The sequence below is a fragment of the Sus scrofa genome, chromosome 13 (genome assembly GCF_000003025.6).
Source record: "Sus scrofa isolate TJ Tabasco breed Duroc chromosome 13, Sscrofa11.1, whole genome shotgun sequence".
Classification (NCBI taxonomy): Eukaryota; Metazoa; Chordata; class Mammalia; order Artiodactyla; family Suidae; genus Sus; species Sus scrofa.
In genome coordinates this window covers 137,809,037-137,836,303 of record NC_010455.5, presented here as the reverse complement: position 1 = coordinate 137,836,303, position 27,267 = coordinate 137,809,037, and the positions used below count along the sequence as shown (strand labels likewise).

General features: G+C 39.9%; 1 protein-coding gene across 2 annotated transcripts in view; it reads left to right on the top strand.

Moving 5' to 3' along the window:
- Positions 1-26,805, top strand: part of PARP14 (poly(ADP-ribose) polymerase family member 14) — a 55,885-nt gene extending 29,080 nt beyond the window's left edge. For both annotated transcript variants that reach the window (XM_021070260.1, XM_021070259.1), the window contains exons 9-17: positions 7,110-7,188; positions 8,804-8,935; positions 9,243-9,305; positions 9,651-9,818; positions 12,617-12,823; positions 15,931-16,530; positions 18,333-18,466; positions 25,484-25,658; positions 26,292-26,805. In XM_021070260.1, the coding sequence (XP_020925919.1) occupies positions 7,110-7,188; positions 8,804-8,935; positions 9,243-9,305; positions 9,651-9,818; positions 12,617-12,823; positions 15,931-16,530; positions 18,333-18,466; positions 25,484-25,658; positions 26,292-26,581 (1,848 nt within the window). In that variant the 3' untranslated portion in view covers positions 26,582-26,805. The remainder of the gene's footprint in view (positions 1-7,109; positions 7,189-8,803; positions 8,936-9,242; positions 9,306-9,650; positions 9,819-12,616; positions 12,824-15,930; positions 16,531-18,332; positions 18,467-25,483; positions 25,659-26,291) is intronic.

The window sequence follows — 27,267 nt, the reverse complement described above, 5'->3', positions numbered from 1 at the left end:
GTTTCACATCTAAAAGAAATTCACAATCATTCCTTTATTTCATCAGTTATCATGTTGATGTTAATATTTCCAACTATTTCATACTTTGTTTTTATAGTTTGTATAAGAATTCCAGTTAGGCCCAAGTATTTCAACGGCATAGACATGCCCCTTAACAGTATCTTTTTTTTTTTTTTTTTTGTCTTTTTGTCTTTTTGCCTTTTCTAGGGCTGCTCCTGTGGCATATGGAGGTTCCCAGGCTAGGGGTCTAATCGGAGCTGTAGCCACTGGCCTACACCACAGCCATAGCAATGCGGGATCCGAGCTGCATCTACGACCTACACCACAGCTCAGGGCAACACCAGATCCTTAACCCACTAAGCAAGGGCAAGGATCGAACCTATAACCTCATGGTTCCTAGTCGGATTCGTTAACCACTGCGCCATGACTGGAACTCCAACACTCTTAAATCTATAGAATTTCCTTCCATATGAACACAGAAATTTCCCCCCCCCCCCCGCCCCAGGGCTGCATCTGCTGCATATGGAAGTTCCCAGGATAGGAGGTTGAATCGGAGCTACAGCTGCTGGCCTACACCGCAGCCACAGCAATGCAGGATCTGAGCCATGTCTGTGACCCACACCCCAGCTCATTGCAATGCCAGATCCTCAGCCCACTGAGCAAAGTCAGGGATTGAACCCATATCCCCATGGATACTAGTCGCATTTGTGTCCACTGCACCACAACAGAAACTCCAGAAATTTTAATACATAATATAAAAGTACAGCCATGGTCCTATAAATTGGAGGATGTCAGGATGAGATACAACTGAAGGTTTTGTTAGAATGAACTCAGCACATCCCGTAAGAGTAGGAAAGTTGGGATCAGGAATACCAGAGCTATCTTTGGTCATAGAGAGTCCATCAACCAGCTCTCATTTGCTGAGCATCAGCTGTGGGTGAGCTGCTAAACTTGGCATTGTGGGAGAACCTGAGGCATTTAGTAAGAGGCCGTTACTCCTGCCCTCCGGGTCCTTAGAAGTCTGGCCCCTGGAGGTCTTTAAGCCTGAGACCCTTTGTCTATAATCTCGCCTGGTCCCGCTCTCATTTTTCTATCGCCTTTTAGCCAAGATGTTACTTTTTTTTTTCTCCCCCAATTCCCTATTTCTCAGGGAAGAAGAAAGTGATGATTTGGGAGTGTCACTACCAGACAAAGAAATAGAATCCTAGCCTCTTGTTCCAGAAATGCTATTCCCCCAGCCATTCCTCTTCTGCTACAAATAAGTTAAAAGCGGAAGTGTTTGGATCTTTATGATTATCTTTCTTTTAACACTGTATTTTTAACAACATCAAGCTCTTTGCTCTTACTTACTACGAAAGTAATACATGTTCATTGTAGAAATTTTGAACAATACAAAATGCATACATTCTTTTAGTTGTATTTCATCCCAGGCTTCTTCTAAATATGTCGACTTTTTAAAGTGGGACTATATAAAGTAATTTAGCATCATTCTTTGTTTCATTTAATAGTGTAAAATAATCTTTCCATATTTCATTAACTATTTTTGAAAACGTAATTTTTAATGGCTGCTAAATGCTTCAATATACTAAATTTTATTTGTTTTTATTTTTAAAATTTTTAAGTTATAGTTGATTTACAATGTTCTGTCAATTTGTTCTGTACAGCAAAGTGACCCAGTCATACAAATATATATTCTTTTTCTCACATTATCCTCCATCATGTTTCATCACAAGTGACTTGATATAGTTTCCTGTGCTATACAGCAGGATCTCATTGCTTATCCACTCCAAACACAATAGTTTGCATCTATTAACCCCAAACTCCCAGTCCATCCTATTCCCTTCCCCTCCCTCTTGGCAACCACAGGTCTATTCTCCAAGTCCATGAGTTTCTTTTCTGTGGAAAAGTTCATCTGTACCATTATTAGATTCCAGATATAAGTGATATCATATGGTTTTTGTCTTTCTCTTCTGACTTCACTTAGTATGAGAGTATCTAGTTCCATCCATGTTGCTGCAGAGAGCACTATTTTGTTCTTTTTTTATGGCTGAGTAGTATTCCATTGTGTATATATACCACATCTTTTTAATCCATTCATCTGTCCATGGAAATTTAGGTTGTTTCCATGTCTTGGTTATTGTGAATAGTGCTGCAACGAACATGCAGGTACATGTGTCTTTTTTAAGGACCATTTTGTCCAGATATATGCCCAAGAGTGGGATTTCTGGGTCATATGGTAATTCTATGTATAGTTTTCTAAGGTACCTCCATACTGTTTTCCATAGTGGTTTGAATTTACATTCCCACCCACAGCGAAGGAGGGTATCCTTTTCTTCACAACCTCTCCAGCATTTGTTATTTGTTGATTTGTTAATGAAGGCCATTCTGACCAGTCTGAGGTGGTACCTCATAGTAGTTTTGACTTGCATTTCTCTAATAGTGATGTTGAGCATTTTTTCATGTGCCTTTTAGCCATCTGTATGTCTTCATTGGAGAAATGTCTATTCGGATCTTATGCCCATTTTTTTCTTTTTCTTTTTTTTTGGTTTTTAGGGCCGCACCTATGGCATATGGAAGTTCCCAGGCTAGGGGTCAAATCAAAGCTACAGCTGTTGGCCTAGACCACAGCCACAGCAATGCAGGATCCCAGCCACATCTGCAACTTATGCAACAGCTCATGGCAGCACCGGATCCCCCTCACTGAACGAGGCCAGGGATCAAACCCGAATCCTCATGGATACTAGTTGGATTCTTTCCACTGTGATATGATGGGAACTCCTTCTCATTTTTCAATTGGGTTGCCAGTTTTTTTGCTGTTGAGTTGTTTGTAAATTTTGGAGATTAAGCCCTTGTTGGTTGCATCAGTTGAAACCATTTTCTCCCATTCCATAGGTTGTGTTTTTGTCTTTTTTTTTTTTATGGTTTCCTTTGCTGTGAAAAAGCTTGTAAGTTTGATTAGGTCCCATTGGTTTATTTTTGTTTTTGTTTCTGTTGCCTTGGGAAACTGACCCAAGAGAACATTTGTGTGGTTGATATCAGAGAATGTTTTACCCATGTTCTCTTCTAGGAGTTTCATAGTGTCTTATCTTATGTTTAAGTCTTTAAGCCATCTTGAGTTTATTTTTATGCATGGTGTGAGTGTGTGTTCTTGTTTTGTTGACTTACATGCAGCTGTCCAGTTTTCCCAGCACCACTTGCTGAAGACACTTTTTCTCATTTTATATTTTTGCTTCCTTTGTCAAAGATTAATTGACCATAGGTGTCTGGGTTTATTTCTGGGTTCTCTATTGTGTTCCATTGGTTTCTATGCCTGTTTTTGTACCAGTACCACACTGCCTTGATTACTGTAGCTTTGTAATATTATCTGAAGCCTGGGAGAGTTATGCCTCCTGCTTGTTTTGTTTTGTTTGTTTGTTTTCCTTCAGAATTGCTTTGGCAATTCTGAATCTTTTATGGTTCCATATAAATTTTTGGATTGTTTGTTCTAGTTCTGTGAAAAATGTCATGAGTAATTTGGTAGGGATCTCACTGAATCTGTAGATTGCTTTGAGTAGTATGGCCATTTTAACAATATTAATTCTTCCAATCCAGGAACATGGAATATCTTTCCATTTCTTTGAATCCTCTTAAATTTCCTTGGCTAATGTTTTATAGTTCTCAGCATATAAGTCTTTCACCTCCTTGGTCAGGTTTATTCCTAGGTATTTAACTTTGGGGGGTACAATTTTAGAAGGTATTGTATTTTTATATTCCTTTTCTAATATTTCATTGTTAGTATACAGAAATGCAACCAATTGCTGAATGTTAATCTTGTATACTGTTACTTTGCTGAATTCATTGATCAGTTTGAGTAGTTTTTGTGTGGAGTCCTTAGGGTTTTCTGTATATAGTACATGTCATCTGCATAGAGTGACAATTTTACCTCTTCTCTTCCAGTTTGGGTAAATTTATTTCTTTTGCTTGTCTGATTGCTGTGGTTAGGATTTCCAATACTATGCTGAATAAAAGTGGTGAGAGCGGGCAGCCTTGTCTTGTTCCAGATTTTAGTGGGAAAGCTTTCAGTTGAGTTTTACATTGGCTATGGGTTTATCACAAATGGCTTTTATTATGCTAAGGTATGTTCCTTCTGTACTCACTTTGGTAAGAGTTTTGATCATGAATGGATGTTGGATTTTTTCAAATGCTTTTTCTGCATCTATTGATATGATCATGTGGTTTTTGACTTTTCTTTTGTTAATGTGGTATATGACGTTAATTGATCTGCATATGTTGTACCATCCTTGTGAACCTGGGACAAATCCCACTTGGAGGTGGTGTATGATCTTTTTTATATGTTCTTAGATTCAGTTGGCTAAAATTTTGAGAATTTTTTATCTATATTCATCAAAGATACTGACCTGTAATTTTCTTTTTTGGTAGTATCTTTGTCTGGTTTTGGTATTAGGGTGATGATGGCTTCATAGAATATCTTTGGGATTATTCCTTCTTCCTCAACCTTTTGGAAAACTTTAAGAAGGATAGGTATAAATTCTTCTTTGTATGTTTAATAGAATTCACCTGTGATGCTATCTGGTCCTGGACTTTTTTGTTGTTGTTGTTCATTTGTTTGTTTTTGTTTTTATTTTTTTCCTTTGAGGGCCACACTCATGGCATATGGAAGTTCCCAGGCTAGGGGTTGAATCAGAGCTGCAGCTGCTGGCCTACACCACAGCTGCAGTATCGCAGGATCCAGGCTGTGCCTGAAACCTACAACACAGCTCACAGAAATGCTGGATCCTTGACCCACTGAGCAAGGCCAAGGATTGAACCCACATCCTCATGGATATTAGTCAGGTTCATTATCACTGAGCCACAGTGGGAAATCCTGTTCTTGGACTTCTATTTGTAGGGAATGTTTTTTATTACATATTCAATTTCATTTCTAGCAATTGGTCTGTTCAATTGATCTATTTCTTGATTCAGTTTTGGCGAGCTGTATGTCTCTAGAAAGTTGTCCATTTCTTCTAGGTTGTCAAATTTGTTGGCATGTAATTGTTCATAGTATTCTCTTATTTTTTTTTGTATTTCTGCAGTATCCATTGAGATTTATCCTTTTTCCTTTCTTATTTTGTTTATTTTACCTCTTCCTCTCCTCTTCTTGGTAAGTCTGGCCAGAGGTTTGTCAATTTGTTTACCCTTTCAAAGACCAGCTCTTGGTTTTATTTTTTCTATTGTTTTTTGAATCTCTACTTTATTGATTTCCTCTCTGATCTTTATGCATTCCTTCCTTCTGATGACTTTAGGTTTTTGTTCTTCTTTTCCTCATTCTTTTAGGTAGGTTAAGTTGCTGATTTGATATTTTTCTTCTTTTCTGGGGAAGGCCTGTGTCACTATGAACTTCCCTCTGAGAACTGCTTTTGTGGCATCCCATAGATTTTGAATGGTTGTGTTTTCATTATCATTTGTCCTGAGGTATTTTTTAATTTACCTTTTGATTTCCTCATTGAGCCATTGGTTTTTTAGTAGCATGTTGTTTAGTCTCCATGTAATCAGTTTTTCCTCATTTCTTTTCCTGTGGTTGATTTCTGGTTTCATGCCATTGTGGTCAGGAAGATACTTGAAATAATTTCTATCCTCTTAAATTTGTGGAGGTTAGTTTTGTGCCTTGGTGTGTGGTTAGTCCTTGAGAATGTTCCATTTGCACTTGAAAATAATGTATATTCTGATTTTTTTTGGATGTAATGTCCTGAAAATATCAATTACATCTAACTTTTCTATTGTGTCATTTAGGATCTCTGTTGCCTTATTGATTTTCTGTCTAGAGGACCTGTCCATTGATGTGAGTGGGGTGTTAAAGTCTCCTACTATGATTTTATTCCCATCAATTTCTCCTTTTATATCTGTTAGTATTTGTTGTATATATTTGGGGACTCCTATATTATGGACATATATATTGACGATTGTGATATCCTCTTCTTGAATGGATCCTTTTATCATTAAATAGTGTCCTTCTTTGTCTTTCTTTATGGCCTTTATTTTAAAGTCTATTTTGTCTGCTCTGACTATTGCAACTCTTGATTTCCTGTCTTTTCCATTTGCATGAAATATCTTTTTCCATCCCCTTACTTTCAATTTATATGTGTCCTATAGGCACATATAGGTGAGTCTCCTATAGGCAACGTATTGCAGGCTCTTGTTTTTTCAATCCAGTCTGCCACTCTGCCACTCAAAAAAATCAATTTGTGATAAAGAAGTTCTTTTGATAGGAACATTCAATCCATTGGCATTTAAGGTAATTATTGATAAATATGTATTTATTGACATTTTAAACCTAGGAGGTCACTTCTCCCTGGAACTGACCTCTGGAGCCTGAGTCTCAGCACCAAGCCCCCACCCGAGCGTCTCAGGCTGTGGTGTCCAGAAGTGGTGGTACCAATGGTCTGTGTGGCTCTCCCTCTGCTTTGCCCTCCTCAGCTCAACTGCTGCACTTTTCTCTGAGTTTTGAGGTCCCTCTGTCTCAGCTGATCTCCCTGTTTGTTAGGTGGCTTCCCAGGATGTGAGTTCCTTTTCTCTTTCACAGCTCCCTCTCAGGAGTGCTAGTCCTGTCTTAATTTTTCTTTCTCTTTCTTTTTCCTCCTTTTGTTCTACCCAGTTATGTGGAGGGTTTCTTGCCCATTTTGGAGGTTTAAGGTGTTCTGCCAGCATTCAGTAGATGTTCTGTGCAAATCGTTCTACATGTAGTTTTTTTTTTTTTTTATGTGTTTGTGGGAGAAGGTGAGCACCACATCTTACTCCTCTGCCATCTTGATCCCTTCCAACATACTAAATTTTATTTAATCATTTTCCTGTTGGATTTTTAAAATGTTATAATTTTTATCAATTATAAATAGTATTATAATGAACATCCTTGTATTTATGTTTTTTAAATTTGATAATTTTTAGTATATATATTTATAGAAATAGAATTTTATGTATTTTTTATAACTCAAAAATTATATAATGAAAATAAATAATACTTTCAGAATTGTTCTCCCCTAAATATTTGTGCATGCATGATCAAAACACCTGATGAATTGAATTAATTCATCTACTAAGGATTATAGTGGTCAAAACTGTTTTTGTATTTCTAGGCATTTTCAGATGAATTTGCCAGAAGGGCTAATGGAAATCTCATCAGTGACAAAATTCCCAAGGCTGGAGATACACAAGGTTTAGTAAAGCTTTTAAATTGAGAAATTTTTTCCAGTTGCTAAATAACTCTTCAGCGATAAGGGGAAAATGACAAGATAATTTTTATGAAAAAAATCAGTTTGTGATAAAGAAGATATTAAATTATATTCGATACACCTGAACATGCAAGACACTGGCCATGTTTATTGATCTAAAGTGAAAGAGGAGGCAAGTTCTGCTTCCCCTTCTGTGTGGGCAGCAGTTCCACAATCAATTCCATTCCCAAGGGCTTTGTTGCATAGCTTGGTTCTGCTCCATGTGCACAGGTCCAGTGTGAGCTCAGGGTTGACCCCAGTCATACACACAACAGGGGATCACCCTCTCACGCTCACCACTCTAGTATTCCCCTTACACTCTCTGACTTGCAGGAGCCCATTTTCCAGTCTTCTCGTCAGAAAGACAAGGTCCTCTCAGTGTTGAATCTGCCTGTTCTGTTGCCTCATACTTTTTTGTGATCAGAGAGAAAAGAAATGGTGGTGGGGTGGTGGGGGAAGCAAATAAACAAAAACTCCGAGATTTCCCATACAACGCAGATACAGTTTTCAGACCACAAGTCCTTTTGTCCTGATTCTTCTGGACCAAAACACAGCATGTCTCTCAGAGTTTTAGTTCCCTGTGGTGCCGTCATGGAGTTCTGCAACAGGGGCACCTTGGGAGGGGGCCTGAATGTTAAAAGAAAAAATGCAGAAAATAGTGAGGCTTCTCTAGTGAGTTCCTGTCATGGCTCAGCAGAAACTAATCTGACTAGCATCTGTGAAGACACAGGTTCGATCCCTGGCCTTGCTCAGTGGGTTAAGGATCCGGTATTGCCATGAGCTGTGGTGTAGGTCGCAGACGCAGCTTGGCTCCTGCATTGCTGTGGCTGTGGTGTAGGCCGGCAGCTATAGCTCTGGTTATACCCGTCCTGGGAACCTCTGTGTGCCATGGGTGTGGCCCTAAAAAGACAACATAATAAGAATAAAAATAATAACAATGAGGCTTCTCTGCCCTACTCTTCAGCTCACAGGGACCCATTTTCTCCGTCCTCTGACCACAGAGACAGGAATTCTCTAAGGGTTTTGCTGCCTCTTCTCATTGTGTAGTTCTGCAGCCAGGGCCATGCTTGGGTCAAAAATGGGTGAGAAAAAGAGGTGAAATTTCTAAACAAAATGAGAAACTCCCCTCATACAAGCTGTGTCTTCAAGTTTTGACTCCCTTCCCCAATCTGCCTGCTGTTTGTATACTTCTCGGTTTTCAAGGAGTGGCTTTTTGTATTTATACCACATTTTAAGTTATAGTTAGTGGGAGAGAGGGGCTTGAGTGGGCTAATTCACCTCCGCCAGCAGCGGAACTCCACTTTTGATATATATTACATTTTATAATCCTTTCTCAGAAACAGACCATCACTGGGGCTCGGGGCCAGAGCCCTGGCATTAAATGTCGGAGATCACACACACACACACACACACACACACAGACATACACACACACACAGTGGGAGGGTGAGAGGTGGTGGTGTATGAGAGCGGTACAGGCAAAGACGAGGAGAGTTAAATCATTCTTGCTGTTGGCGATTTGTGACTGACTCCATTTTTTTTTTTCTTTCTCACATCAGGTTTCCCCAATTTAGGACTGCATGAAATGAAGATTGGCCCTATCATTTTCCAGGTAGCCTCTGGAAATATCGCCGCAGAGAAAGCGGATGTGATCGTAAATTCAACATCAAAGTCATTTACTCTCAAAGCAGGTACTTGACATGTAGAATTATGACAAGTGTGATATTCCCAGGAAAGCCCGTGAAGGAGGGTTTCTAGAGCCAAACTGGTTTCTACAACTTGGCTTATTAATGTTAATTAGTAATTTTAAAATGGTTTCTCATAATTGGTAACAATTCTTTTATGAATTTTTCTTCTTGGTTATCAGAATTACACAAGTTATAGGACTCCTTTGATGATGGGGAAAGTGTGTAGATAATGGGCCAATCATCTTGATTCAATTGTCCTGCAATGACCTTTTTTATTCACGTGTGTAACCATCTTGATTTTCTCACGTAGGGGTCTCCAAAGCAATTTTAAAATGTGCTGGGGAAAGTGTAGAAATGGAATGCTCTCAACAAGGTAAGGCACAAGGCTGTTTTTTGGCCCTACATTTTAAATGGAAGATTGAATGCAAGAGGCTATGGAAGATGGGGAAAATCTTGGGATTGAGGAGACAATCTATTGATCTCAAAATCATGCTTTAAAACCACACTTTTACTAAAGAATTCCAGTTGAAGAGAATTAGACGTGAGAAGTCATCTCACGGTTAAAAAGAGAAACAAGAAAAATTCATCAAAGATAGTATTTCAGGAGTTTCTTAATCAGATAAAACACTTTGTTTGCCAATTCAGACATGTTGCTTTTTTAAGCAATCAGAGTGGGTTCAGCATCCAATCTTGCATCTTTTTGTCTTGTGTTTCCCAGCTCAACAGGGCCACCATGAATATATAGTTACCAAAGGTGGATTATTGAAGTGCAAGAATATTATTCATGTCATTGGTGGAAATGATGTCAGGAGATCTGTTTCTTGTGTTCTGCAAGAGTGTGAAAAACGGAATTACTCCTCAGTTTGCCTCCCAGCAATTGGGACAGGTTTGTAGCCTCTGGCTGTCAAGGCTAAATCCCAAGGTGGCCTCTTTCCTTTGGGTTTGGCACTGATGGTTAGTGTACTTACTGCTGAGTCTGATGCAGGGAGGCTTCCTCAACCCAGGGCAGCCCCTCAGGGAAGAAGGTAAGGCTATGGGTAGTTTAAGTAAAAGAGGGAGAAACAAAGAAGACTGAGGAGGGTGTTGGGATAGTAGAAATTTTCTTTCTTTCTTTTTGTCTTTTTAGGGCTGCATCCGCACAGCATATGGAGGTTCCCAGGATAGGGGTCTAATCAGAGCTGTAGCTGCTGGCCTACACCACAGCCACAGCAATGCCAGATCTGAGCCGCATCTGTGACCTACACCACAGCTCACAGCAACACCGGATCCTTAACCCACTGAGCGAGGCCAGGGATCGAACCCTCGACCTCATAGTTCCTAGTCAGATTCGCTAACCACTGAGCCATGAGGGGAACTGACGTTTGCTTTCCAATATGAAAGGGAAAGGAGGGGAAGAGAAAGCCCATCTCTCATCACTTTTATCAGCTCCCTTCTCTTTTTCTTCCCCCATAATTTAGTCTTTAAGTTCCCCTCTATCCCCTCTCCAAAGAGACATCAGTGCAGAAAACCCACCTCCCTGTGGCTGACTCCCAGTCAGCATGGCCTTCCCTCTTCAATCACCTCCTCAACAGGAAGCTGGTCCTAGGGCATCTCAGCCTCTCTGTCACCAGAACCCAGTGGGTTCTAATGGGTCAGAAATGCAGCTCTGCACTTTCCTCCTTTCAGGCTGCCCACCTCTTTGGAGTTTCTTGTTTTCCTCAAACTACTTACGGATTGTATGATTCGTCATTTATAAGGATGGTGCTTTGGGTTTATCCTTTGTACAGTGATGCTCTTTGAGCTCTTTCCACAGAAATCTGAGTCATGTGCATTGATCAGGAATTCCTGCTTGGTCTCCCTTAAGAGAGCTACCTGCTCAAGGGAGACAAACCCTCTCAGGCTTGAAGTGGAATGAGGCTGACTGGACGCCGAGCCCTGGATTGATCATTCTGTGCTTTGTCTTGCTGTCTTTTCTTCCTAAACATGTCCTCAGCGCCTACACCCAATTCTTCATTCTGGCCTCCTCTCTTCGTTCAGCTCTTATCTTTTGCCGAAATGTTTATAGTCTCCTATTTAGATCTGGACTTCCTGCTCCAGTGCCTTTCCCACTCCCCCGCATAGCCCTTGGTTTTTCTTTCTCAAAAAAAGATCTGTGCCCCTGAACACACCAGGTTCAATATATTCCACCTGTTACACGGTCCTTTGGGGCATAGCCTTTCCCTCAATTTTCCATACTTCTCCTGTCGAATACCTGTTCATCCCCACATGGCACATTCTCTGTGTCCTGAGTGCCTAGATAATTGAGAGTGATGAATGTATCTGAACACCCATTTAAATTCTACAGTCTTGCAGTGGAGAATTTCTCTCTTTCCCTGATCATCTAATCAAAGAAACTGCATAAATGCTCTAGGTTACTTTTATGTGGGTATTGTCTACATTCCTACTGTTGTCTCCATAGCCAAGTGAAAGAGGTCTGCTCTCATTTCTGCAGTAAGAGTGGGTACCATCAACAGGCACAATCCAAGTGGCCTCTCATGTCTCATGCCAGGTTGGCCGGGGGACTTTCACATTGCCCCCTTCCCGCATTGTGACTGCTATTCATTTGGGACTGCTTCCATGGCTTTTCATGAGCCTTTTCAAGGAACTTTTCATCATCTTACCTAGGTGGTAGGCTTGAAAAACAAGATATGGAGCATGCTTAATAGGAAAAAACCTGCTCAGGTGGCAACCTTGAACCCTGCAAGTCAACTAAAATAACACTGCCTATGGGAGGAAAAACTTCTTGGAGGCTCATGGATAACTTGCATGCAAAGAATTATAGATTGTGGCAACTAGTTTATAGCTCCAAGTGTCTCAGAAAATTAGCTCAGATCCCCAAAGACATCTGAGAGAATAAGGATATATGCATCATCAAGAAATGACTGAACAACAACAAAAAATTGTTGTTCTCTTTAAAGAGCATGATATATATATATAAATATATATATTCTCTATAAAGAGCATGATATATATATATATATTGTCTTTTTGCCATTTTCTTGGGCCACTCCTGCGGCACATGGAGGTTCCCAGGCTAGGGGTTGAATCAGAGCTGTAGCCACCGGCCTACGCCAGAGCCACAGCAACGTGGGATCCAAGCCGTGTCTGCGACCTACACCACAGCTCACGGCAATGCTGGATCCTTAACCCACTGAGCAAGGTCAGGAATCGAACCCGCAACCTCATAGTTCCTAGTCGGATTCGTTAACCACGGAGCCAAGACAGTAACTTCCTTTTTAAATTTAATTTATTTTATTTTTTTATCCTCTGCTTTTTAATGGATCTTTTGAGGACACTAGTGAGCCAAGAAAGGTTAATTGTGCTTTGTAACATAGAGAAACAAAGTGAGCTGGGATTAGCTGAGCAGATAACATCAGACACCAAGTTACGCTTTTGGGTCCTTTATTCTTTGTTGAGCTGTTGGCTTTCTGACATTCCGGAACAAAAATTCTCCATTACATGCAAGGACTTCAAAAGTGTTTGCTGATGCATTGTTAGAAAAGTCTATGGTGACAGAGTTGGGGAGTGGAAATTTATTCTGAGAATTGGAATCCCTAATTTATCCCTCAGCCTTTTCCAATTGGGTCTTTTAAAAAAAAATAAAATCCAGCTGGGTCTTTTTTTTTTTTTTTTTTTCCCAGTCATTTTTATTATTTACCTTTCCAGGAAATGCCAGACAAGACCCAGATAATGTTGCTACAGCCATAATTGATGCCATTGAAGACTTTGTGCAGAAAGGATCAGTTAAGTCTATGAAAAAAGTTAAAGTTGTTATACTTCTGCCTGAAATACTGGACGTGTTTTATGCCAACCTGAAAAAAAGAAAAGAATCTCAGCCTCCTCCCCAACAGTCCATGATGTCTAAGATTGCATGTGAGTTGTTCATTTGCATGAAAAGCATGTTCTTAAGATTGATGTCACATAAGAAATAGCAACCCTTTTTCCTAACTTCTTTTTGGGATAGTTTACTACCTTTTTTCCAGGTTTATGGAGATATGATTGACATACATCACTGCATAAGTTTGAGGTGTACAGCATAATGGTTTGACTTATATGGTGAGATGAATGCCACCATAAGTTTAGTTAGCATCCATCATCTCATATAAATATAATAAAAAAGAGAAAACAAACAAAAAAGGATCATTTTCCTTGTGACCAGAACTCTTGGGATTTACTCTCTTTACAACTTTCATATACATCATACAGGAGTGTTAACTACAGTCATTAAAGGGTTCTGGACCCAATTCCAATGTGTGTTTAGAGGCCTCCCCATACCTACAATTTTCAGACTGTAGCAGGGTGTCTGAGGATTCAACCCAATACTGACACCATCCACCCAGAGATGGAATCAGATTCTACAGGTCAAGGACTCAGTGCCGCAAGACTGCTCTCCACTTCAGACACCAGTATTTGGTCATCTGAATGACCAAATATATTTTTTTTCTTGTAAGTCACAGTATTAGAATCATCATTTTGTACATGTCATCCCTAGTACTTATTTATCTTGTAACTAGAAGTTTGTACCTTTTGACCACCTTTCTCCAATCTTCTCCTACCCTTACCCCCCTTTGTGCTATATATTAGATTCCAGTTATAAGTGATATCATATGGTATTTGTCTTTCTCTTTCTGACTGACTTCACTTAGTATGAGAGTATCTAGTTCCATCCACGTTGCTGCAGATAGCGCTATTTTGTTCTTTTTCATGGCTGAGTAGTATTCCATTGTGTATATATACCACTTCTTCTTAATCCATTCATCTGTCAATGGACATTTAGGTTGTTTCCATGTCTTGGCTATTGTGAATATTGCTGCAATGAACATACGGGTGCATGTATCTTTTTCAAGGAACGTTTTGTCTGGATATATGCCCAGGAGTGGGATTGCTGGATCATGTGGTAGTTCTATATTTAGTTTCCTGAAGTACCTCCATACTGTTTTCCATAGTGGTTGTACCAACTTACATTCCCACCAACAGTGCAGGAGGGTTCCCTTTTCTCCACACCCCCTCCAGCATTTGTTATTTGTCGACTTGTTAATGATGGCCATTCTGCCAGGTGTGAGGTAGTATCTCATAGTAGTTTTGGTTTGCATTTCTCTAATAATTAGTGATGTTGAGCATTTTTTTTTTTTTTCGTGTGCCTGTTGGCCATCTGAATATCTTCTTTGGAGAAATGTCTATTCAAGTCTTTTGCCCATTGACAACTATAAAACATTGATGAAAGAAATTGAAGAAAACACAAATAAATGGAAAGATAGTTCATGATGATATACTGGATTAATATTGTCAAAATATCCATACTCCTTAAAGCAATCTACAGATTCAATGCAATATTTATTAAAATTCCAATTCATTTATCACAGAAATGAAACAATCCTCAAATATGTATGGAACCACAAAAGACTTTGAATAGCTAAAACAATCTTGAGAAAGACAAACAAAGCTGGAGGCATTGCACTTCCAGCTTTCAAACTATATTACAAAGCTGTAGTAATCTAAACAGTATGATATTGACATAAAACCAGATATACAGATCAATGGAACACCACAGAGAGCCCAGAAATAAATCCATGCGCATATTTCAATTAATTTACAACAAAGGAGCCAAGAACATACAATGGGGAAAGTATAGTCTCTTCAATAATCAGTGTTAGGTACTTGCTTCAGAAGCACATAAATTGGACATCTATATGCAAAAGAATAAAAACTGGACCACTATCTTAAACCATGCACAAAAATTAACTCATAATGGATTAAAGACTTGAGTGTAAGACCTGAAGCCACAAAACTTCTAGAAGAAAACATAAGGGTAAACTCCTTGCCGTTGGCATTGGGAATGATTTTTTTGGATTTGACCCCAAAAGCACAAACAGCAAAAGAAAAAATAAGTAAGTGGAACTACATCAAACTAAAAAGCTTCTGCATAGTAAAAGAAATCACCAACAAAATGAAAAAACAACCCACTGAATAGGAGAAAACATTTGCAAATCATATATCTGTTGAGGTTAAATTCAAAATATGTAAAGAACCCATACAATTCAACAGGCAAAAACTCGAACAATCTGATCTGAATAGATATTTGTTCCAAAAAAGATATACAAACAGCCAAGAAGCACATGAAAATGTATTCAACATCATTCATCATTAGGGAAATGCTAATCAAAACCGTAACGAGTGATCACCTCACAGCTATCATCAAAAAGATAAGTAATAACAAGGGTTGATGAGGATGTGGAGAAAAGGAACTTGTGCACTAGTTTGGGGAATGTAAATTGGTGCAGCCACTATGAAAAACAGCCTGGAAATTCCTCAAAAGACTAAAATATATAACTCCCATACAATCCAGCAGTTCTACTTTTGGGTATACAACTGAAGTAAATGAAATCACTCTCTTTAATTCACGTTCATTGTAGCATTATTTGCAATAGCCACAACATGGAAGTGTTGAAAGGTGAATTGTAAAGAGAATGTGGCGCATACACACACACACACACACACACACACATGTATATATGTGTATATGTATAAAATGGAATTATATACATAATGGAATATTACCCAGCCATAAAAGAAGGAAATTCTGCCACTTGCCACAACACAGCTGGACCCTGAGTTCATTACGCTAAGTGAAATAAGACAAAGACCAAATAGTGTATGATAGTACTTGTGTGTGGAATCTTAAAAAAAAAACAAAAAAATGAACTCATACAGAGGACAGATTGGTGATTGCTAAAGGTGGGGTGGGGAGTAGTGGTGGCTGGAGGGGAATGGGATGAAGGTAGACAAAAGGATAAACACATCCAGTTATAAGACAAACAAGTCCTGGTGATGTATAGTATGGTGAGAAAGAAAGAGGTGTGGGGGGGGGGCGGAGGGGAGAAAGGGAGAGAGGGAGAGAGACAGGAAGAAAGAGGAATGGAGCGGGGTGGGAGGAAAGATGAAGGAAAGAAAGAAATAGCTAATCTTCCTTTCTTTTTTAGCATTTTTGGGCTTCTCAAGTAAATCTCCCCCAAAACAGAATCTTTTGGTTTTGGAAAAGAAAACAGAATCAGCCGTTTTTCAGGTGTGTGGGGAAAATGTAAAATGCGTGGACCACGCCCTCTCCTGGATACAAGATCTCATTAAAAAGGAACAGTGGCCCTACTGCAATGAAGATGAATATATCAGATACTTTGACGTAAAGGAATATCAGGAATTGAATGAGCTTCAAAAGAAGTTAAATATCTCCATTTTCCTGGAGCGTGAAAGACCTTTGATTGAGGTTTTTGGAATTACCACCGATGTGATACAGGCCAGAAATGCAATTGAAGACATGATCAAGAGAGTTAGATCATCCAAAGAACAAGAATACCTGGCAGATCGTACCTATGATTATGTGGAATGGCAATATCAAGACAGTAACACTTTTCAGAGTTTTGACAAGATAACCAACATGCAACTGGAGGATGCAAAGAAACAAAAGAAAAAGACAATTGATGTCAAAATTAATCATCAGAGCTACACAGTGGACTTGAACACATGCATTGCAACAGATGCAAAGGGAAAGACCTTACTCGTTCAGCGCTATGCAAAGAGTGAAGGTAAATCAAACTTTCATGCTCTTTGTCCATTACTTTTTGCCTGCGTTGTATGTTTTACATACATCAAAATGTTGTCCAAGTGGATAAAATTCAAGTAACCCTTACTGAACAAAATAGACAACTTGGTCTCTATGCTTAAGGAGCTTACATTTTGGCCAGGAAAATAAAGCCTGGGTGCCCCCAACAGCTGATGGTGATTATCTTAAAGGTCATAATAGTCAAATATCGCGCTCCCCCCCCCATCTCTACAGTTTACAAGCTTCCCAGAGCAGGTTTTGTTGGGGGAGGTAAAGACTTTCAGTCAGGAAGGACCATGGGCTTTAAAGAAAAGTAGCCCAAGACTTTCTAGAACAAAAGGCTGAAGACAGCCATCAGAGAGTGGGCAGACTCGCTGTCTGTAACTGATGACCCAGAGTGGATGGGGAGCCTATAGGATCTTCTCCCAGAAGTGACTTCCTCCTCTGCCCTGAGGATAAAATGCCTTGACACACATGTCAGGAAGCAGCCTTCAAGATTCCCAGGAAGGGAATGCTTGCCTTATGTAGACAGCCATTCCTGCTTTTGGACCACATCAGCACCCCATTCAAAACTACTAAATTGGCTCTCAGTGTATGGAAAGATCAGAATGAATGACTTCCTCAGACTCTGAGCAACCCTGGGGCAATGACCAGTCAAGTATAGTATTCTGTCTAGCCAGAGGGGAGACAGAACTGCCACCACAACCTGCCTCACAGCGAAACCTCCCACCCAACTCTTAAGGATGCTGTGAAGAATAATGAAAGAATAGATGTGGAGGGCCTTGTGGTGGTGGTAAGTTCTGGGGAAAAGTCATGAACACTTGTAAATAAAACAGTAGTGACTATTTATGAAAAAATGGTAGGGAAATCATTTTCTGTTAAATTATTACGACAAAGATTGAACAGAATATGCAGCTGAGTTATACGACACGAACAGTTCTCAAACCTGGGTGTGCTTCAAACATAAGATGCAGGTACCCAGATTTTATTCTCCAGAGATTTTTTTTTTTTTTGTCCTTTTAGGGCAGCACCCACGGCATATGGAGGGTCCTGGGCTAGCGGTCGAATCGGAGCTGTAGCCGCCGGCCTACACCAGAGCCACAGCAACGTGGGATCTGAGCCAGGTCTGCGACCTACACCACAGTTCACGGCAATGCCGGATCCTTAACCCACTGAGCAAGGCCAGGGATCGAACCCATATCCTCACGGTTCCTAGTTGGGTTCACTTCTGCTTCGCCATGACAAGAACTCCCCCATTCTCCAGAGATTTTGATTCAATAGATCTGAGAGATGATGATGATGATTTGTCTTTCAAGGGCTGCACCCATGGCATATGGAAGTTCCCAGGCCAGGGGTCTAATTGGAGCTGTAGCCGCCGGCCTACACCACAGTCACAGCAACATGGGATCTGAGCCACGTCTGCGACCTACACCACAGCTCACAGCAACGCCGGATCCTTAACCCACTGAGCGAGGCCAGGGATTGAACCCACAACCTCATGGTTCGTAGTCGGATTTGTTAACCACTGAGCCACGACGGGAACTCCTTTTTTTTTTTTTTTCTTTTTAAATAAGCGTTACGGTTGGTTCTGATGTCGGTTATCTGTGGTCCACGTTTTGAAAAACATTCTTCTAGAAAGATAAGGGGCTTCTTGAACACCTTGAATTCGGAGATTGTAAAGCAAGAGCACAGATGATATTCAGTTTTTCAAAGCATACCAGGAATGTGAACGACATAGATGAGCCTTCCCAGGTGTGAGGGTATTTTCAAACGTCTGCTTTGCAGTTGGGATCCCCCCAAACTGGAGTGATATGAAGCAGCAGAATGTCTGTGTGGTTGAACTACAGCCTGACCATCCAGAATACAAAATGGTGGCAAGCAAGTTTAATGAGACCTGCTCAAACTTCACCATAGAGAAGGTAAGCCTTCCACTGACATGGAGCTTCGTACATGGTAGAAATAAGGGGTATCATAGTCTTGGATAAGTAAGTTTCTTTTCACTCACTTTCTATCACATTTTTTACACAGAAGTAACTATTTTATGGCAATTCAATTTGAAATTCTAGATTCTCCTTGTGTCACCATGATTACTGAGACATTGATATTGTGTCAGTTATTACAATATCATATTAGATGACCATATGGTATTAGAATACTGAAGATATACATTTACTTTGTGAAGGAGGCTAATAGAAATTCCAAGATGTGACTCCCAAGCTCGAGGTGATAACTAGCAAGCATGGCAAAGAGATACGCTGAGGTCCCTCCGATCAGGACTACGTGCTTCTGCCCCACCATTCACAGATCAGCAGTGCTCCCTTCCTGATAATCCAGTGGGCCCTTTCTTTTCTTGTTCATCTCCGTTATTTTGGCATCTTCTGCTTTTAAACATTACTATCGCTTTTTGAAATTGTTTTCCCTTGACTTCTGGGCAATATTATTTTGATGCTTTTTTCTCCCCCTTTAATTTTCATTATCCCTGGCATCTGTGTCTCCTCTAAACCCCCAATCCTAGCTTACCATAGGTTGATTTAATTTTATTATTTTTAAATTTCTTATATTTTTTATTTATTTTTTGCTTTTTAGGGCCACACCCATGGCATATGGAAGTTCCCAGGCTAGGGGTCAAATTGGAGCTGCAGTGATGGCCTACACCACAGCCACAGCAACTCGGGAGCTGAGCCAAGTCTGTGACCTATACCTCAGCTCATGGCAACGTTGGATCCCCAACCCACTGAGCAAGGCCAGGGATCGAACCCGCATCCTCATGGATACTAGCCAGATTCGTTTCTGCTGTGCCAGAATGGGAACTCCCTTATTTAATTTTATTTTTTAAGTGTGTGTCCCTAGGTGGGCTCAAGCTCACAGGATTTATATTTTGTCTCTGAACTTCACTAGGGAATGGTTTTACTCTTCTTGGCTGCAGCTCTTACTTCAATGTTGGTAGCCTCCAAGTCAACATTACCAACCTGGATCTTTGACTCAAGCTCTAGAACGTGCTCCCAGTGGCCTGTAAAAATCTCCACTCAAATATCTGCCCACTAAGTTGTGGGGAGCCGAGAAAATGCAGGGACTCAAAAAAAGGACCTTGCCTGATGGCAGAAAAACCTGAAGGCAGGTTCTTAACCAAGAAAGGGAGCTCACCCGAACGGTACAAGCCGAAGGTGGGCTTTTGGTCAGGAAAAAAGCTCACATGAACGTGCATGCTGAAGGTGGGCCTCTGGTCAGGATGAAAGCCTGCCTGCATGGTACAAGCCGAGGGCAGGCCTCAGGTACACAGCTCTCACTTTGATGTTGATGGGGAAGAATTGGGGCTTTCCTGGGAAAACAATTTCCATGTTTGCACTGGAGAATATGGATTGTTTCTCGAGTGACTTAGTCTTTTCTGCTGTTTTATTTGTTATTCAGTTTTCCTCAGTCTTTCCTGATTATTTACTTATTATTCTTATTTCCCATTCTTATTGTCCTATGGTGATTTGTGACTTAACAAAATTACAACAATAGTATAATAAAAACTTTATTCTGAAGGGCTTTTCCCCTATTTAAATCCAACTTAGTTAAAACATAGTGTTTATCTATTAACTAGTTATATAGTAACTTTAGAGTTAGGATTTTAATGAGGTCCATAGAAGTTAGCTATATCTTATCCAAAAAACCTAGCTGTGAGTTTTGTCTTTGATTTTAAAAGCTTTTTAGTGATAGCTAGTTTAATTAAGTTGGTTTATATTTACTTACACTGTCTCCCTGCCATAACGCATTGAAGATAAACACCAGTCTACAAAGTTTGTAAATGCCAAATTCTTGTGTTTTATGGCCTCTTCAAAGTACTGACTAAGCTTAGTTAAGATAGAGATCTTAAAACAGGATGCATAGCTGCTATACCATGTAATAGTTAACCAATGTACTTTTAACACTGTAATGTAAGCTGCAGTGAAAAACTGTCTATATAATCAACCACTGTTGCCAATAAAGTTTGAGCAGTCCAGCGCCCTGAAAGAAGGGACAAAGAGGCTGTCTCCATAATTGTACATTCGCCGACGCTGCATCCCTCTCCAATCAGGAAGTGCACGCTCCCTGACCGCCGGAGCGGGCCTCTGGCACTAAGTCAATTTCCCTAAAACCTAACTCATCATCTCTTCATTTCCCTTTCCTTCCCGCTTTCTGTCCTTGGTTCCACTACTTTCTGAGTACAGCTAGAGATCTTTGAGTATCTTCCCTTTATCCTTAATAACAAGTATGTCAGTAAGGCCTGTGTTTTCTTTCTCTGGAAATTTTTTCTGTCTATTTGCACTGCTACCACTCTGTTTATTCATGTAGTTAAGCACCTAATAATTCAAAGAAGATCTGAAGTGTTCTACAAGGATATATATCATACCTTCAGATAACATCAATAAATGAAGAAAATGGACAAAAAGAAAAGAAAGAAAGAGGGGTAGGGAAAATAAGATAACATAGGGGTATTGTTAGTTCACAAAAATACATCGCATGAGGTCCTAGATAGTTACTAGAGGAGGCTCTCAAGTTTGTCCCTGAGATTCCTAGTAGACTAAGCAAAGAAGTAAACACTCAGCTAGAAGATTCATAATGTCCATAAATCAAAAATCAAAAAAGCATTTGATCAGAAGACTCACAGTTTTTCATAATGCTGCAACTCACGCCTGAGGGAATTTTCCAATGAATAAGTATAGAAAGTCCCAGAGAATATTTTCAAAATCATCCTTATAATAAATTCAGTATCTTTTTTTGGGGGGGTGGGGATGTGGCATGATGTGGGATCTCAGTTCCCAAACCAGAAATTGAACCTGAGCCACAGTGGTAAATGCACCAAATCCTAACCACTAGACCACCAGGGAACTCCCTCAATATCACATTTGATACCATTTTTTTTCCATGTAAGGAGGAGAGGAACAGGTAAGAGATTAAAACTTCCATTTGTACAATAGCTGAGTCACAGGTATGAAATGTTCAGTGTGGGGTAATATAGTCAATAATCACGTCATATCTTTGTATGGTGGTTGATCATAGCTGGACTCATCGTGGTGACCATTTTGAAATATATGGAAGTGTTAAATCCCTACGTTATATAATAGGAAGTAGCACAGTGTCGTAGCTCAAGTATACTTCCAAAACAAACTAATTCATAGAAAAAGAGATCAGATCTGTGGTTATCAGAGGCAGGGGGTGCAGGGAGAGAGAAGTGGATGAAAGGTAGGCAAAAGGTACAAACCTGTGGTTATAAGATAAATGAGTACTGGGAATCCAGTGTACAAACATGATAAACATAATTAATACTGCTGTATGTTATATGTAAAAGTTGTTGGGTGAGTGGATCCTGGGAGTTCTCATCACAAGGAAAAAGGGTTTTTTTCTATTTCTTTAATTTTGTTTCTACATGAGATGATGGGTGTTCATTGGACTTGTGTTGATCATTTCATGATGTACATGTCAGATCCCTATGCTATACATCTTAAACTCTACAGTGCTGTATTATGTAAACTATATCTCAATAAAACTGGAAGAATAAGTAAACTTTGCTAAATTGATAGAGCGATCCCTCTGTATATACCAGCTGAGCAAAACAATTAGATGTGGTACCAAGAAAATGTAATTCATGTATGCAGCACTTTGGTGGACTGGTTGAGATGTTTCATTCCAAATACCAATTACAGCCCTCTGGTAGTGGCTGACTGGCACACTGGGATGAGATGCCAGGTCCAGATTGAGCAGGACTGCCCCGCTGACCCGCAATGTCTGCAGTGGGCCCTGGAGGCTTACCATGTATTGGCAGACCTTGGCCAGAGAAACGACTTCATTACCCTTTTGTAGTGGAAACCCTTTCTTCAAGTTAAATCTTATGTGAAATCCCAATCTATAGCACCAGGAAAAGCAGAGCTAGGTTGTACTTAAGGCATCTCCACAGAGATATCTAGTAGTGTGAAAATGCCAACATGAAAAATGAGTGGTCTGTCATCTCCCATGACTGTTAGGTCTTGTTGCTAAGATTTTTGACATTCATAAACTTCCACCTAGATTCAGCAGTTTTGCAATATTTGCTTTTCCCCCTCACTCTCGTTTTGCTGAAACAATTGGAAGGTGCAGATATCCTGACACTCTTATATATTTTAGCATAAAATTGACATTCTCCTAAATAACACAAATAGCATTATCCTATGTAAGATAATTAACATTAATTCAATGATATCCAGTAGAGAGTCAATATTCAAATTCCCCCAATTGCTCAAAACAGCTTTCTTATAACTTTCCCCCAATCCCTACCCCAATCTGGGATCACACATTGCATTTGGTCATTATATTTCCGTCATTTCTTCTCACCTAGAACAGTATTCTCCTGCATTTTAAAATATTATTTTTCATGATACTGAAACTGTAGAAGAGTTTAAGCTAGTCATGTTATAGAATGTTCCACCTTCTGGCTCTGCCTTGCCTAGATTTTTTTAAAAAAACCCAAGCAGTTTTCTTCTAGATTCTAGACTTGGCTGATTCCTCGTGGGATCATTTAATTTATTCCTCTATCCTCTTTATTTCTGATAAACTTAGAGTTAGGTTGGAAGGCTTGGGTAAATTCATATAAATATTTTTTGCAAGAGTATTTTGTAGGTGATGCATCAAATCAGAAGCTTTTTATTTCTAACTATAACGGATTTACAATATTGTGCTAGTTTCAGGTGTATAGCAAAGTGATTCTCATATAATTTTTCTATACATATTTACCCTTTCACCCCACTGCTTTTCAGTCCTTCTTGTACTTCCATGCCTCCATCTGGGGTCATTTTCCTCTAGATGTAGTATTTCTTTAGGGCAGGTCTGGTAGTGATGAATTCTCTCAGTTTTTGTCTAAAAATGTATTTCAACTTCATTCTTTGAACAATATTTTTGATGAGTACAGATTTCTGAATTAGCTGTTATTTATTTTCAAGCACTTTGAATAAGTTATTCTATTATCTTCTGATTTGTTTCACTCTGCACTTCCCTTCTCTCCAAGAACTTAGCCCATCAAATCCTTTCACCTTCAAACTTCTTTCTTACTAGCTCTTCTAGTGGTTGTTGGCAAGAAGATTGGTCTGATAAAAGTAGTTTATCAGGAGTTCCCGTCGTGGCTCAGTGGTTAACGAATCCGACTAGGAACCATGAGGTTGCAGGTTAGATCCCTGGTCTCGCACAGTGGGTTAAGGATCCGGTGTTGCCATGAGCTGTGGTGTAGGTCGCAGACGTGGCTTGGATCCCGTGTTGCTGTGGCTGTGGCGTAGGCTGGTGGCTACAGCTCTGATTTGACCCCTAGCCTGAGAACCTCCATGTGCTGCAGGAGCAGCCCTAGAAAAGACAAAAAGACAAAAACAAAACAAAACAACAAAGTAGTAGTTTATCATAGTCAGAAGACTGCTGCTAAAATAAACTTACTAAGTAAGGCTTAAGATTTATTTGCAGGGTTTTTTTAAACCTTAGAATTAATCCCATTAGGAATATAGAATCCGATTACCATGTTCAAAATTACTTAATATAATTGTTTTCTTTGTGTAGTTATTAAATTTAACTTAAATAGTAAATATAAAATTCTCAGCAGCATATATACTAAAAAGGGTGAGAAATAAGAATGAAGAGATTAAGAAATTAGGTTTAAGAATAGTTTCCAAACTCTATATGAAGAAAATTTTAAGGCTTGTAAAAATGAATGAGTAAAATTTAAAGTATATGGAAATTTGGAGTTCCCTTTGTGGCGCAGTGGAAACAAATCAGACTAGGAACAGTGAAGTTGCGGGTTCCATCCCTGGCCTCACTCAGCGGGTTAGGGATCCGGCCTTGCTGTGAGCTGTGGTATAGGTCTTGGACGCAGCTTGGATCTGATGTTGCTGTGGCTGTGGTGGAGGCTGGCAGCTGTAGCTCCAATTGGACCCCTAGCCTGGGAACCTCCATATGCCATGGGTGGGGCCCTAAAAAGCAAATAAATAAATAAAATAAAATAAAAATAAAGTAAATGGAAATTAAATGGAAGGAGACAGTTTAAAGATTAGAAACTTAGTTGTAGGTAAAAGGAAAAATAAAATTCAAAAGTACAAACCAGATCGACAAAATACATGGGAATGCTAAGAATTTAAACTACAGGGCAAATTATATTTTCATTAAAAATGGGAAACCCAGCCAAAGACAGGTAATATTAGGGTCAGACTCAAGAGTTCTCTTGAACTGGAAGAAGATTCTGACCATATGGAATTTTCACTTCGTGCCTCTCCATGAGAGGTCTCCCCCACCCCCTACTCCCCCCATCCACCCCTCACTCTTTCCCAAGTCAGTTTTATGAAACTGCCACTACTTGAGGATTAGGGGACTGTAGAAACTGATCTGCAGTCCAAGACCACAGGAGTTTCCACTACCATCCTGGAGGCTGCTGTCCAGAGTATAGTCTAAGCAGGGCTGTTCTGATCTAAAACCAGACCTCTCCCACCAGGATTCATGCCCCACTCTTCTAACTGGTCCAGAGATGAATTTTCACTCATTTCCTTCATGCCTAGACACTCTAGGCTTTCTCCCACTGTTAGAACACAGCTCCATCAACCAGTCTCCCAAGAATGAGGAGGAGAGAGGCAAAGTGACAAATGAGGTAGACAGCAACAGGAATAGTGAGGAGCTGGAGGGCCTTGGCCAGCCAAGTTCATATAATGAGGACTTAATCCAGATCCTAAACATGGTTTGTGCTCATGTGGTACATAGAAGATGTTTAAATTAACATTCTTGCCAAGGCCCATTTCTGTGAAACACTGGATCGAGAAAGATTTCTGAATGCAGAAAGCTGCCATTTGGCATTGAATTTGCGGCTTATTGTAATCTGTACTTGTGAAAATTAATGGTCACATTTTGTGTCCTGTATCTTGACAAAGTCTTTTTGGCCTGAAAGTGAATTTTTCCTTATGGATTTGCAGATTGAGAGGATCCAGAATCCAGATCTCTGGAGACACTACCAGACAAAGAAAAGCAACATGGATGCCAAGAATAGCCAAATAATAAATGAGAAGCTGCTCTTCCATGGGACGGATGTTGACTCAGTGCCATTTGTCAATGGAAATGGCTTTAACCGAAGTTACGCTGGCAAGAATGGTAAGGAAGCAAGTAAATCATCTGGTTGCTCCAAGTGAGCTGTCAGCCACGAGAACCCAAGCTGGCTGGGGACTGTGTGGACGGCATGTTCTCTTATGGTCAGGGGCCATGTTCAGTCAAAGTTTTAGGCTGGACTCACCATGTTTCATCCCAAAGGAACTGACTGGACCTTCAGGATTGAGGAATGACTTTTTTTTTTTTTTTTTTTCAAATTAAACACACAAATGGAGACTTCCTATAGTGGCTCAGTAGAAATGAATCTGACTAGCATCCATGAAGACACAGGTTTGATCCCTGGCCTCCCTCAGTGGGTTAAGGATCCAGCATTGCTATGAGCTGTGGTGTGGGTCACAGGCGTGACTTGGGTCCTGTGTTGCTGTGGTTGTGGCGTAGGCTGGTGGCTATAGCTCCAATTCGACCCCTAGCCTGGAAACCTCCATGTGCCATGGGTGTGGCCCTAAAAAGACCAAAAGGAAAAAAAAAAAAAAAAAAAAGAACAACACACACAATTTTTAAAAGAGGCTCTAGAGCGAACTAAACATTATTTTAGCATTGTTTGACATACTGGGTCAACATATCAAATTATAGACTTCATCGCAATCCATGATAAATGTTTTGTTTTCTTCTTCACAGCGACTTCATTTGGAAAAGGAACCTATTTTGCTGTCAATTCCAATTATTCTGCCAGTGATACATACTCTAAACCGGATGTGAATGGGAAGAAGTATATGTATTATGTGCGAGTACTTACTGGAACCTACACGCTTGGAAACAAGTCATTAATTGTGCCTCCTCTAAAGGACCCTAAAAATCCTACTGACTTATATGACACTGTCACAGATAATATACAATGCCCAAACTTGTTTGTGGTATTTTATGACTACCAGGCTTACCCAGAGTATCTCATTACTTTTAAAAAGTAACATTTTGGTATCCTTTGCAAAAGATATTATTCATCTATGCATATCTAGCTGTTAAACAGGTTGGAGCTTTTTAAAAAACCACTTTTGCTAAGGTCAAAGACCCTTACCACTGACATCAGACTTTGTCTAGCTTCTCTTCTGTAACTGTAATGCCCCTATCTTGAGAGTAATCAATTTGAGGATTTTTTTAAACAGTTTTTTATTAAAGTATAGTTGATTTACAATGTTGTGTCAATTTCTGCAATACAGCAAAGTGACCCAGTGGTACATATATACGCTCTTTTTCTCATATTATCTTCCATCACATTCCATCACAAGAGTTTGGATAGAGTTCCCTGAGCTATACAGTAGGACCTCATTGCTTATCCATTCCAAATGTAACAGTTTGCATCCACTAAGCAATTTGAGAATTTAAACCCAATAACTTAGTTACAACGGTGTGCTCACAACCACGGATATTGAAGCTGTAGAAGTGCAGGTGTGTATGTCTAGAAAGGAGAGAATGACCTCAATCTTAAAGGCAGAGGACACAGTGATGCAAATTCAGCTGCTATGGGGTATCTGTTATCATGTCAGGACTCCACACTGCGGTGGGGAGCACAGTATTACTAAGTGTGCGGGGCTGCTGCCTTCCCGGGCTGTGGGGATGGTGTCTGATTTTTCACCCCTGGGCTGAGGGCTGTGTG